The sequence below is a fragment of the Bufo gargarizans genome, chromosome 1 (assembly GCF_014858855.1).
Source record: "Bufo gargarizans isolate SCDJY-AF-19 chromosome 1, ASM1485885v1, whole genome shotgun sequence".
NCBI classification, from domain to species: Eukaryota; Metazoa; Chordata; class Amphibia; order Anura; family Bufonidae; genus Bufo; species Bufo gargarizans.
The window spans coordinates 58,445,747-58,460,422 of NC_058080.1; the positions used below are offsets into that span (position 1 = coordinate 58,445,747).

Genomic DNA, 14,676 nt, shown 5'->3' on the forward strand with positions numbered 1-14,676 from the left:
GCTGCCATTATAGCGGCCTATTTAATAGCGTGTCTAATCTGTTTTTATAGCCTTTTTAAGACTATGCACCGTACGTGTCCAGGGCTTTAAGCCTGCACCATTGTAAATGCATGGCGCGGTTTTAACACCTTGGCAACATCTGCTGTACATTTACGGCATAATGATATAGGGCAGGCATCTCAAACTGCGGCCCTCCAGCTGTTGCAAAACTACAACTCCCAGCATGCCCGGACAGCCTACAGGTATCAGCCTATAGCAGGGCATTGTGGGAGTTGTAGTTTTACAACAGCTGGAGGGCCGCAGTTTGAGATGCCTGATGTAGGGGGTATATGAAGTGGGCTCAGGAGATGGGCCGCGGCAACTGAACACTTGGTCAGGGACTCCCCTTTTGACTCCTGATCTTGCCCCCACCCCATGGTGGAATTGCAAGGTGCCAATCGCTGTCATAAGAAGACTCCCAAGCCTGTAGCAGGGCTTAACAGGAAGACGTCAACATCCCTATAGACTGCACTACTAAACTATTTCAGTCTATGGTTTATAATCTAGGGGGGGGGGGTACTAAAAATGAAAGGGAAAAAAAAAGGTTTAGAAAAAATATAAAAAAAAAAAAACTGATAAAAATTCAAGTCACCCACTTTTCCTTAAAAAATATGTATAGACCCAAATAAATAAAAAAATATGCAAACAAAGAAAAAAGCACACCGCCCACGATAGGTGCAAACTTATGTGTAAGTACCATATGCACAAAAAATGCTGACTTTTTGGGTGTTTACACTACACTTGCCACATTTACAAAACTTACATTAGGGTTTAAATCTATGGCTGCCACAGATTTGATGTCTGGTGCACAGAGGGCGAGAGAAGGGCCTGATTAATTAAGAGTCCGGCACTTGTAAACGATGTACACCCCACTCCAGCACTACATAAGTTGATAGTATGCCAAACATGTCTGATCCGTATAACCACCACTGGCGGCACATGCATTGTGTCCTTTCAGCTCCTCCATGGCTGGCCCGTCCATTACAGACCAAGGCTGATTCTGCAGCCCCCGGAAAAAGCAAAGCGCACACACTCTGTAAGCCGCCCTCACCTTGCTCAGAGTCAGTGGATAGGACGGAGCCCATACTGTCAGTGCGCATGCGCTCCATCCCGTGTACGGAGAGCTGCTCTAGACGGCGCTTGAGGTAGCGATGTTCTCTCTGAAGCTGCTCTTTAACGTTCAGTGCTTTTCGGTCCTGTTCTTCTAATTTCTGACATGAGAAGAAGAAAAAGACTGGATCTGTAGGTTCATTGTGCACCTGATGAAGCCATATCCACTGACATTACCACCAAAGACATGTCCGAGCAGATACAGAGAACCATGCACAGAGGGGTACATAAAGAAAATGTACAGAGTACGCCAAAGAGACACGCAGAGAGAAGTCACCAGAAAATATCAATATGCATAACCCTGAAAATCAGATAGATAGAGATAGATACATAGATATGAGATAGATGGATAGATAGACAATAGAGAGATAGAGATAGATAGATACATAGATATGAGATAGATGGATAGATAGATAGATAGATAGATAGATAGATAGATAGAGATAGAGATAGATAGATACATAGATATGAGATAGATGGATAGATAGACGATAGATAGATAGATAGATAGATAGATAGATAGATAGATAGATATAGATATTAGATAGATAGATAGATAGATAGATAGATAGATAGGAGATAGATAGACACAAGTATAAACAAGGCAGCACTCCGGTCTTGGTGAAAAATACGTGGATCCTATAATACACCCAATGCAACATTTCAGCTCATCTCAACAGAGCCTTTGTCAAAGTTGCATTGGGTGTATTAAATGGTAACTGTCATATTATTTGCTAGTTTATTAGAGCTAGGCATGTATACCTGAGTTAGTCTGTCAATGATTGTCAAAAGATCTGTAATTACCTTATAATAACAGCTTTCATTAATGTCCTCTGTCCCTTTCCACTGCTCCCTTAAAAGACAGTTGCTATGGCTTTTAGTATAAATAGAAGACGGAGGGGCGGTCCTTCACACTGCATGCCTGCATTGGGCTTCAGAGTGAGGAGGCGTGTCTCTCAGTAATCCAATCTGATTGGATGTTAGGAAGCTGCTGGCTACAGCAAGTGTGTATGGGAAGTGAGGGAAAGCAGATTTGGCCTCAGAGAACTGGCAGAGGAGCCATATTGAGACGGTCCTCATATTGTAAATGTTTAAACAGCCATAACTAAGGGAAAAACTCAAGGAAAACAGTGGTAGGCAAAGAAACTAAAGATTGCTTTATGCATAATGCTGCTGCTGCAGCAGTAACATATGCTAAAATTGATTTTTTGATGAAAATATGACAGTTATCCTTTAAAGGATCTACATATTTTTCACCAAGACCGGAGCGCTGCCTTGTTTATACTTCTCTACATTCAGTGGATTTCCACCCAGAATCCTTTCAAGGACTTTTGCACCTGGCTAACCTGAGGAGTGCTGCTATTTTCTTTCTTCCTAGATAGAGAAACAGCAAACAGGCAGCACTCCAAAAATAAAAATAAAGGTCTTTATTCACCCATGTGGATACGCGATGTTTCGGCTCAACCCTAGAGCCTTTCTCAAGCAGATTTGGAGCAGGCTTGCTTTAGAAGGGCTCTAGGGTTGAGCCGAAACATCGCCTGCCTGTTTGCTGTTTATGTACATTGGGCAATAGTCTCGTCCCTTTGGGCTTGCACCCGCTTTTCTTTTTCTTATTTATACTGCTGACAGATTTTTTCTTGATAGATATGGGATAGATAGATAGTTATGGGATAGATAGATATTAGATAGATAGCGATGCATACTATGTCTTCAGCAGTGGTGTCAGGAAGCTCCATGACTCCTACCTTAATGTGCATTTTTGCTCTTTTTAGGAGGCTTAGAGTGGTATGTCTGTTGCTGTCGGGTCCCAGCGGCACAAGCTGCTTCAGCTGCTCCAAATATAGCCTAAGTTTTGCTCGCCTAAAAAAAAAAAATATATATATAAAAATGATGTAATGGGAACATAACTGCACTGCCGCTCAGTCTGACACCCCGTAATGCTGCCAATGATCATGACTATGGACAAACAGGTTAAAGTGTAAATCTTCCACTGGAGACCCATGAACTGCATTTACAGCAATTGCCTATTAGAACGGCTGCTAATCAGATCCCAGCTGCCTGCATTATGGGAGTGCTTCTTAAGCGATTCTCCGAAGTAGTCTGAATACAACTAGAAAACGGGGGCCTCCCTTTACCACCTTCCCCCCAGGCTCCTCTAGAACATAGTTAGGACTTGCATTACATTCAGGTAAGTGTTTCAGATGGCGACAACGGAAGTGGTGAGGACCACCAGAGTGGCGGGGAACAGGAAAGTATGAATCTTCAATTTCAGGGGGCCGGCTGCAGGGGCATTTTCCGATTTTATTTTTGTTTTCATTTTTTACTCCCTGCCTTCTCAGAGCTATAACTGTCTTACTTTTCCATTCACATATGAGCCTTATGAGGGCTTGTTTTTAGCAGGACAAGTTGTTCTTTCTAATGGCACCATTTACTGTTACATACAATGTAGTGGAAAGCTGTAAAAAAAAAAAAATTTAATGCAAAAAATAAATAAAAAATACTACATCAAAACAAATAATTCCACCTGTTTTATAGGTTTTGTTTTTACTGCGTTTTCTATGCGGTAAAACAAACCCATGCCCTTCATTCTCCGGGTCAGTACCATTACAACGATACCACATTTATATCATAAAACTTATCATAAAACTTATTTTTATGGGTACAGGGCTCATTTATTGCAGGGTGATCTGTAGTTTTTATTGTTACGATTTTGGAGTGTTGGTGACAAACAAAAATGGTGAATCTGTGATTTTGATATTATTTTCCATTACGTCATTCACTGTATAAAATAAATATTTTAATATTTTATTAGAACGGGCATTTTCACACGCGGCAATGCCTATGATATATTTTTATTTTTTTTGTTTATTTTAATTGTAGATAAAGGCGGGTGATTTGAATTTTTATACTTTTAAAAACATTTTATTATTATTATTTTTACACTTTTTAATTGTGCCCCTAGGGAACTTGAACAAGCAGTAATCAGACTGCTCCTCTTACAGACTTCAATGCATTAGCGTTGAAGTCTACAGATTTCACTGTGTTCCTATAATCTCCATAGAAACCTATCTGCGGCATCATTCAGGGGGACCAAGGCTGCCACACACACCATTTGGCTCCCCCCCGATCCTTGCTAAGGGGAGCTGTTGCACCCCCGGGAGCGCACGCTCCCAAGTTTTTGAGTTCCCAGATGTCGTGGTCACATTTGACCACGGCATCTGAGGAGTTAAATGTCTGCTATCGTATACATTAGACCCGGGTGCCTGCTGTTTAAAACAGCTACCCCCTGATCGGATACTGATGACCTATCTTTTTTTTATTTATATTTTTTTTGCATCGCTGATTTCCAAGAGACAGAACAGTTTATTTTTCCATCAATGCAGCCAGATGAGGGGTTATTTTCTGCAGTATGAGTTGTACTTTTTAATGATGCTATTTTGGGGTACATAAAACATACTCATTGTGGAGGGCGGGTTAAATGGAAAAAATAGCAATTCTGGCTTTCTTTTTTTGTATGTTAAATGTTATGCCGCTCACTGTGCAATATACATAACATGTTCCCTTAAGGGTCCATTCACACGTCCGCAAATGGGTCCGCATCCGTTCCGCAATTTTGCTGAACGGGTGCGGACCCATTCATTCTCTATGGGGACAGAAAAGATGTGGACAGCATTTTCGTGCCGCTGCCCCGAGCTTCCGGGCTTCGGCTCCACAAAAAATAGAACATGTCCTATTCTTGTCCGCAATCAGTTCTACGGGGGGTGCCGGCCGGGTGTATTGCGGATCCGCAATACACTACGGATGTGTGAATGGACCCTTATTCTGTGGTCATTACGATTATGGCGATACCAAATATGTAGAAGCTTTATATATTAAAAAAATTGGTTTCAGGTCGTCATATTCTAAGATCTGTTACGTTTTATATTTCCATTGACAGAGCTGTGTGAGGACTTTTTTTTTGCAGGATGAGCTGATGTCATTGGTACTATTTTGGGGCCCATATATAATCTCTTTTTAATCTGTTTTTAGAAGGTGGCATGAGCAAAAAAGGGAAATTTTGCCATGTTTTTTTTTTAACTGCAGATCATTTTATAAGGCCTCCTGCACATGACTGTAGGTGTCCCGTTGCCGTATTGCGGACCCCATTTGTGGTTTCGCAATACGCGGGCACCGTTCCGTGTGCATTCTGCATCACGGATGAGGACCCATTCACTTCAATAGTTCCGCAAATCCGGAACGAAAGCACGGAACGGAACCCTACGGAAGCACTACGGAGTGTTTCCGTGGGGTTTCGTCCCGTACTTCCGTTCCGCAAAAAGATAGAACATGTCCTATTTTTTTGCGGAACAGCCGGATCGCGGACCCATTAAAGTGAATGGGTCCGCGATCCGCTGCGGCTGCCCCATGGACGATGTTCGTGCATTGCGGCCCGCATTTTGCAGGCTGCAGCACGGCCACAGGGCGCACACGTTCGTGTGCAGGAGGCCTAAATCTAATTTATTTATTTTTTACTTTAGATACTCCTGTATTATTCCTATTAGGGCCATTTCAGACAGATAATAGGAAACTCATTCAGATAGTGAATGGGCTCATGCACACGACAGTATGGCTTTTTCAATGTTTTGCGGTCTGTTTTTTACGGATCCGTTGTTCAGTTTTTTGTTTCCGTTGTGTTTCCGTTTCCTTTCCGTTTTTCCGTATGGCGTATACAGTAATTACATTACAAAAAATTGGGCTGGGCATAACAATTTCGATAGATGGTTCAGCAAAAACGGAACATATACGGAAGACATACGGATGCATTTCCGTATGTGTTCTGGTTTTTTTGCGGACCCATTGACTTGAATGGAGCCACGGAACGTGATTTGCGGACAAGAAAAGGACATGTTCTATCTTTTCACGGTACGGAAATACTGAAACGGAATGCACACGGGGACACTTCAGTATTTTTTGCTGAACCATTGAAATGAATGGTTAAGTATATGTACCGCAAACTGAACTAAAAAAACGGTCAGTATACTGAATGCAAAATACTGTCGTGTGCATGAGCCCTTAAAGGGGTTCTCCAGGAATTAAGAAAATGAAAGTACTTAAATATTACTTTATTATAAATATATTCCTAAATACCTTTCATTAGTAATAATGGCTCATTTTGTCTGGGAAGCAATCATCAGGGGAAATAAAATGGCCGCCGTCCAATTAGTACACACAGAACCTGTCCTAATCACAGCAGGACAAGGTACTTCACAACACTGAGGTAAAGAGCTGCCTCATCCTCCTCTCTGCTTGTCAGGGATTATGATCCTGAATACAGATAAGATCTTCAGCTAAATCTCTGTAGGAATGGAGTTCATGAGGAGACATGAAGTACAGAGAGGACGGACTGTGGTAAAGGAGACTGCATACAAGAGCTGCTGCTCATTTTCCTCACCTGCACCTCCTCTCTGTATTTCATGTCTCCTCATGAGCTCCATTCCTACAGAGACTCAGCTGAAGATCTGAACTGCATTTAGGATCATAATCCCTGACAAGCAGAGAGGAGGATGAGGCAGCTCTTTACCTCAGTGTTGTGAAGTAACTTGTCCTGCTGTGTGATTAGGACAGGTTCTGTGTGTACTAGTAGAACACCGGCCATTTTATTTCCCCTGATGATTGCTTCCCAGACAAAACAACCATTATAACTAATGAAAGGTATTTGGGAATATATTTATAATAAAGTAATATATAAGTATTTTCATTTTCTTAATTCCCAAAGAACCCCTTTAATAAATAGACCTTACATGGATGCAGTCCGTTTTTTCACGCAGACCTATTCATTTGTATGGATGAGTCTTACAGGGAAAATGGACAAATAATGAACAAAATGCGGATTCCTCAGCATGGACCTATAGTCTGGGTCACCCGTGTAAGCATACCCAATCAGATGAATCAGTATTCAGCCCGGGTGCTGCCCGTTCTAAACTTGGACAGCATCTGGGTGGAAAGGCTGCCCATTTGAAAGCATCCTGCCTCTGGCAGGGTCTAATAGGTTTGTATACTTGAAAGACCTGGGGGCTACTGTTAGGCCCCTGGATGCCACAGTACCCACTGGCTTTCTGTGATCACATCACATGGTTGGGGGTAATGGTGCAACAAACTTAACCCCCTCCCTATGTCTAACCACTTAGATGCTGCGGTCCCTTATTGACTATGGCATCTAAGTGGTCAAAAAGCCAGGATAGGAATTATCTCTGATCCCAGCTGTTGCAGCAGGATCTCAATGTGTAATGCAGCTCTGATCACATGGTCACAGTGCCCACGCATTTAGTGCTACATAATCATATGGCACTGGATCTCGGAGGATGCCTGCCAGCGTCAAGAATGGGTTAAAAGGGTTGTCGGCTTTATACTATTGATGACCTATCCTCAGAATAGGTCTGACTCCCGGCATCCCCGGCGATCAGCTGTTTGAAGAGAACGCAGAGCTCATAAGAGCGCGGCCTTCTCTGCTCGTTTACATGCTTGCCACAGCAATTGCAGTGGTGAGCAGGTGTAATTACAAGTATGGCGTCCCCATTCACTTCATGGGGCGGCTCTGTCTGTTCAAGTGAATACATGTGAATGGGGACGCCATAGTTGTTACTACCTGGTCACCACTGCAATTGCTGCGGCGAGCATGGAAACAGAGCAGAGACGGCATCGCTCGTACAAGAGCGGCCTTCTCTTCAGCTGATTCGGGGGGTGCCGAGAGTCAGACCCCACCGATCTGATATTGATCACCTATCCTGAGTAAAAGTCATCAAAAGTTAAAAAAAACTTTAATTCCACTTTAAAAGTAAATAAAAAAAAGGCTCACCAATTTTAAGATCTCTGCTTGCTTTTAGTAAACTTAGTGTTTATTGTCATGCGTGCTGAGGGTGAACCTGCTGCCGCTGACATTTACTGGGAGAGCGTCACGCATTTTGTGGCACAGGCTGAGCCCGTTCAATGAGCCTCTTTCTCTCCTTAAAACACGCCAACCACAAACTCCAGCGTGTCCCATAAAGGGCAGATGAGTCACACGCAGCACGGCAGGGAGCACTTAAAATAGATCAAAAGCAGGAAAGGCTGGGAGGGAGCACCGCGGGGTCCTGGTGACAACATATAACGCTGCCAGATACTGCCGCCACACACTATACCCACCTCTATACCTTCTATAGGCAGAGAAACATCCCCGCAGCTCATTACTGAAGACACGGCCTGATTTATTACATCTTTCATGTGCTTCATATGAAGAAACATGTTACATTCTTTTTTTATTACAGATTTTAATTTGTTTCTGAAAGCCCCCGACTTCAGGCCTTATTTATCCAAACTAGGTCTCAAAGCCTGATCGTGTGGTGGCCATGGGTCATCTGATATAGTAGTCTCCCAAACTGCCGCCTCTCTGGATTACCAGCAGAAAACAATCCCTACCAGCTGGAACCCCCGCAAAGATCTGTAATGTGTGGGGAAACCTGGCAGTAAGGCTAGGGCTACACGACGACATTTGTAGCGCGACATTTTGTCACACCAATGTCGCGTGACGATTTTTATAATGATAGTCTATGGTGTCACAGTGCGACACGACAGTAGCAAAAAATCTCTCCAACTGTCGTGTCGCAGTGCAACACCATAGACTATCATTCTAAAAATTGCCGTGCGACTTTGGTGCGACATCAATGTCGCACGACACATTTTGCAGTGTAGTTGTGCCCTATGTGTCGCGCGACACTTGTTGTCGTGTAGCCCTAGCTTAAACTTAAGACCAGACACACACTCGCAGCATGTGTCAGTGTGTGGTCCCGTTCGGACCTCCGCTCCTCTGACAGGATGCAGCATCGCACAGCGCTACAGTGATTTATAATGCTGTGTGACCCTGAGAGTCCTGGAATCTGCTGAATTAGGGCTCATGCACACGACCGTATGTATTTTGTGGTCCGCAAAAAATACAGATGACGTCCGTGTGCTTTACGTATTTTGCGGAACGGAACAGCTGGCCCCTAATAGAACAGTCCTATCCTTGTCGGTATGCAGACAATAATCGGACATGTTCTATTTTTTTGCGGAACGGAAATTTGGACATAAGGAAACCGAATGCACACGGTGTAACTTCTGTTTTTTTGCGTACCCAATAAAATTAATGGTTCTGTATACGGTCCGCAAAAAAAACGGAACGGACACGGAAAAAAAAAAACGTTACTGTGCAAGAGGCCTTACACTGACATAATGCTGTGGGTTCCTATCAGAGGAGCAATAGTCAGAACAGGACCTCACACTGACACATGCTGCGACTTCCTCGCATTCAGCAAACTTGTGTGCCTGGCCTAAGTGTTCAGTTGCCCTGCAGCGCCTCTACTGGGGAAATAAAGCATTACACAATGTCCATTCACATCAATGGGTTGTACGTGTAATGCAGGACACTTTCTTTATACGGCATTATGCAATAAAGGGTTGAAGGTGTTTTTTCAGTTTACATATTATTATTTTTTTATCTGCCATAGTACCCTAAACGCTACATATTTTTGCCCCATAAACTGTTTTCATGTCAGCACTTTCCTTCCCATGTTCTTGGCATCACTGCATTCTGGCAGGATGTTTACATCCAGAACTTCCTGTGTTCATCAACTTCCTGCTGGGTTTCTACTTAATTCCAGCACACTTTGCTCTGTAATGTTTTCCAGGGCTTACTCCGCTAGATAACATGGAAAAAGGAGGTTTGGGGAGCCTGACTAATGCAGAGGGAACAGAGTGGCAGGCAGAGCAAGCCCTGTGAAACATTACAGATTATCAAAACCAGCAGAGAGCTACTGAAAACAGGAAGTCCTGCATGTAAACATCCTGCAAGGATACAGTGATGCCGAGAATAGGAGAAGGAAAGTGCTGACATAAAAAACAGATATATGGGGCAAAAATATGCAGTGTTTGGGGTACTCTGAGCAGATAATAAAATGTCATTTTGAAACTGGAGAACCCCTTTAATATAAAAGAGCACCTGTCCACAAGATCAACCCTATTAAACCAAGACATACTGTCAAATAAGGATGATCCAGCTGATTAAAATGATACCTGTCTTGTAAAAAAAAAGATTGTGAAAAAAGAATTTTCTATATGCAAATGAGGGCTTCAGTGCATTGGAAAGCCAAGGTGCACCGAGAGGGTAGGCCTCGCCCCCTCAGTGCAAAGAAGCCTTGATTTCCTTTTTCCTAGGAAGTCTACAACCTACGGTACTTTCACAAGACAGGTATCAATTTAATCAGGAGGATCAACCCAAGCAAAAGGTTTGCCTGGTTTAATAGTGTTGATCCTGCTGGCAGTCTCTACAGGTAACACTCCTGTGACCACTGATGCCTACCTGTCCACAATGTCCAGTGAAAACAAGGGTAATTATTAATGGGAGGATGTCTAATAAAGACACATTACATCATGACATATAACATGGAAGTCTTGGCCAGGTGACAGAGATGTCCATCTTACCTATGCTTTTCTAGCTCGTTGTGCGATGACCTGTAAAATAAGAAATTTTCATTAGAAGTACGAATATAGGAAGCAATTCCTCATCGTGTACATCACATAAGAGATGCTCCTATTACATGAGGTGCATGAAAGAAGGATCGCAGCGCTCTATAGAGAGATCCGGCCCGCAGGACACGGCTCGGATTACTCGGGTTCTGTTACTGGCCATTCAAGTGAACGGCGTCTATGTAGAGTCCTGTATACTATGGTGGATTTCATGGACTGAACGCGTGTGGCTGGCGGCCCAGAAAGTCTCAGCATGTTGGAATGCGGCACATTTGGTATAACGGAAGTTGCGGAACGGAACAGACGGCCCATTATAGAAATGCCTATTCTTGTCCGCAAAATGGTCAAGAATGGGACGTGATCTATCATTTTTGTGGACCACGGAACGGAGCAACGGATACGGACAGCACACGGAGTGCTGTTGCATCTTTTGCGGCCCTACTGAAGGAAATGGGTCTGCACCCGAGCCGCAAAAAATGCGGCTCAGATGCGGAACCAAACTACGGTCGTGTGTAAGAGGCCTGATGAAGAGAAGTAGAGTACGGTTATCTCTGACGATCCCACTAAGGACTTGTGCCTGCATTGCGGCCCGCAATATATACGGGCACCGGCCTTGTGCTCACCGTTTCACAGATGTGGACCCATTCACTTGAATGGGTCTGCATCTGTCAGCACCGGCCACACGTGCAATTTGCGGTCCCCAATGCAAGGCGAGGGCGGCACACGTGAGCCCTAAGAGGTATAGCGGCAGCGGGCATGTAGTGATCCCATTCCCAGCAATCATATACTTACCACCTGTAGATAGGTTATAAGTTCTTATACTTGGTCAGCGTTTGTCACCCAGCATCCCCATATAGCACGGGATTGGAAAATCATGGCTAATTCCAGAAACAGCGCCACTGTTATCCACAGGCCGTGTCTGATATTGCAGCTCGTTCAAGTGAACACTGCAATGTCAGACAAAGCTCATGGATGAGGGTGGCACTGTACCTGGCAGGAAGCCCAATGCCAAGAATATCTGTCTTAAAGCTGCCCGTACCCAAAAAACATGCTATCAATAACTTATAGGAATGACACGAGGCAGACATTAAGGCCATATCGTGGTGATCCGGCTCAGCAGAATCGCCGGCGGTCCGGGTGTTGCAGGCACGATACAAACAATCTAATCTTCAGGTATTACGTCCGTATGACCACAGCTTGAAGGTGAAGAGCTATCCTCAAGATAGGCCATCAGATCGGTGGAGTCCAACACCCAGCACCTCGGCGGATCTACAGTTTGAGCAGGCCAGGGAATTCTGTCCGAAACTTGCCAAGTACAGCGCCATCCACTGGATAGTGGCTGTGCCCCGAATAGCAGCTCAGTCCAATTCACTTGAATGCGGCGACTAAGCTGCACCTAGGTCATGTGACCAATGAACGTGACATCACAAGTAAAGCGGGGGGGGGGGAGGGGGGGAATTCAAGGATGTTTTTAATTTTTGAGTGCAGTTTTTTATGTTTAGTGTTCCTTTACCAGCTGAGGACCCCTGGGCCACAATGGTCACACCTCATACAGGCAAATAGTGTGTACAGATGATAATGCTTTACATCTAAGCGTAAGCTCTGCAGACAAGTAACGGCTTCCTTCACAGATGCTGGTTCTGTCACTTTAATATTTGGGTTTTATGTGACTACAGCTCAATCACTGTATGGAGAGCAGCACATTCCTAACATACAGGGACACATTTACTAAAGTGTTTGCACATGTGTTAAGAAATGCTGTCCTATTTTATATTTTTTTGTCACATTTACTACTGAAATTGCGCCTGTTTTGGAGGCTTTTGCGCCTCGTTCTCCTATTTTGATTTATTAGACAAATTCAGAAGTTTCCTAACTTTTGTGACTTTTTTTTAACTTATTTACAGTATGTAGGTGCACCTTTTTTGGCACCTGAATTTGTTGCAAAAACAGTCTAATTTCTTCTCCACCTCAGAGTCTGTTTTGACTTCTTTTTTTTTTTGCATTAAAAGTCGCACTTTTCTAGAGACGTGACTTTTCTCCGTGAAGATGTGACTTTCTTCATGTGCAAATAAATGAGACCAGTCAAAGTGAATATGAACCTGTCATACTTAAAAACAACCACCAGAGGTCAGACTAATACCAATACCAATTCATGGAGTGCTGTGCGACTTTTAATAAATACTCGGCAAAAGAAAGACAGCCGAATCAAATACGCCTTTCTAATTGTACCCCTAAAAACAGGAGAGATTGAAAAAAAATGTGCCCCGAAGTGTTTCAAATCTTAACCAATTTCAAGATCTTTGATTGCTGTCAATAAGTGCGTACACTTCTGATCCCATCCAGGGGATGAAAACTCCAAGTGCCTAATACTTCTCCTAAGATGCAGTATGACGGTCATGTGAAGCTGTTCTTACATAGTTCCTCTTTATACTACAGCTCATGCACACAACCGTATGTATTTTGCGGTCCGCAAAAAACGAATCCGCAAAAAATGTGTGCATTCCGTATTTTGTGGAACGGAACAGCGGGCCCCTAATAGAACAGTCCTGTCCTTGTCCGTAATGCGGACAATAATAGGACATGTTGTTCCATTTTTTTGCGGAACGGAAATATGGAAACGGAATGCACACGGAGTACCTTCTGTTTTTTTTGCAGACCCATTGAAATAAATGGTTCCGTATACGGTCCACAAAAAAACTGAACGGACACGGAAAGAAAATACGTTTGTGTGCATGAGCCCTTACTGTAATCCTTCCAGGAACCAGGAGACTCTGGATGAAACAAGTGGAGCGTTCTGCAAGGAATTGTGGGTGAGTAAAACATGCTCTAATTTTGCTTTTCATCCGATTCCTCCGCCTGGCACCGTCCAGATTCTGTACAACCTATAAAACACATGTTCAGTCCGAGGCGGGCGTCTCCAATTACTGGATATTTACACTGAAAACACAAGTGCATAGGAAGGGAAAGGTACGCTGCGCAACAGACGTCTTCTGATCTCGCGCCTCAAACACCAGCCATAGACTAAGCAGGAAAAGCAGCTGCCCCAGCCGCACCTCGGCATAGCAGTGCCAGACCAGTACTGACTACAACGACACCAATTCAGTAGCAAAACTGTGTTGGCTGTTGCTTTATTAGCCCCGTGATGTATGTTTTTTGTTGCGATACTCTGCATAGGAAAGCCACGTTTTTTGTGCTTTCCTATAGCATACCAACATGTACCCTATGGATACCTGCGACACAAGTCGGGACCTGTGCGCGGTGTATATGTGAAACAGAGGGGCATATTTACTAAGACGGCTTTTTATACCCTTGTGCTGCCCTATGATTTAGTGCATCTACGGCAGTCCTTGCGCCTGGCGGAAAAACTACTCCAACCCCTGGCTGGCATAGTTTTTCTCCAAACATTTACGCCTGTAAGTAAATTTACCGGAGACGGAGTCCTGGCCCCAGCACGTTACTCCCCTGGAAACAGACATAAATGTTATAAAAAAAACAACTCCAGCCTGGGGCTGCCATAGTTTTTTTTTTTTTCCCAGGCGCAAGGACTGCCATAGATGCAACTAATTTATAGGCCATAAATTAGCCGAATCTTACCGCGTCGCAGGGGGGATCTAAGGCTAGGTCTACACGACGACATTTTGTCGCACCAATTTTTATAATGATAGTTAATGGTGTCGCACTGCAACATGCTGCGACGCGACAGTCGCAAAAAATCCATTTGAGGTGGATATTTCTGCGACTGTCGCTTCGCAGCATGTCGCAGTGCTACACCATAGACTACCATTCTAAAAATTGTTGCGCGACAAATGTTGCAGTGTAGTTGTGCTCTGTCGCGCAACTTATTGTCATCGTGTAGACCTAGCCTAAGACCTAGTTCACACAACCATATGGCTTTTATTGTTTTTTGCGGTCCATTTTTCACAGATCCGTTGTTCTGTTTTTGAGTTCCGTTGTGTTTCCGTTTCCTTTCCGTTTTTACGTATGCCATATACAGTATACAGTAATTAC

At 43.7% G+C, this 14,676-nt stretch overlaps 1 protein-coding gene across 1 annotated transcript in view; it reads right to left on the bottom strand.

The window, feature by feature from the left end:
* Positions 1-14,676, bottom strand: part of MXD4 (MAX dimerization protein 4) — a 54,313-nt gene that overhangs the window by 3,766 nt on the left and 35,871 nt on the right. The window contains exons 3-5 of the mRNA XM_044295499.1: positions 10,624-10,653; positions 2,895-3,009; positions 1,091-1,250 (exon numbers count right to left, since the gene is read on the bottom strand). Of these exons, the coding sequence (XP_044151434.1) occupies positions 1,091-1,250; positions 2,895-3,009; positions 10,624-10,653 (305 nt within the window). The remainder of the gene's footprint in view (positions 1-1,090; positions 1,251-2,894; positions 3,010-10,623; positions 10,654-14,676) is intronic.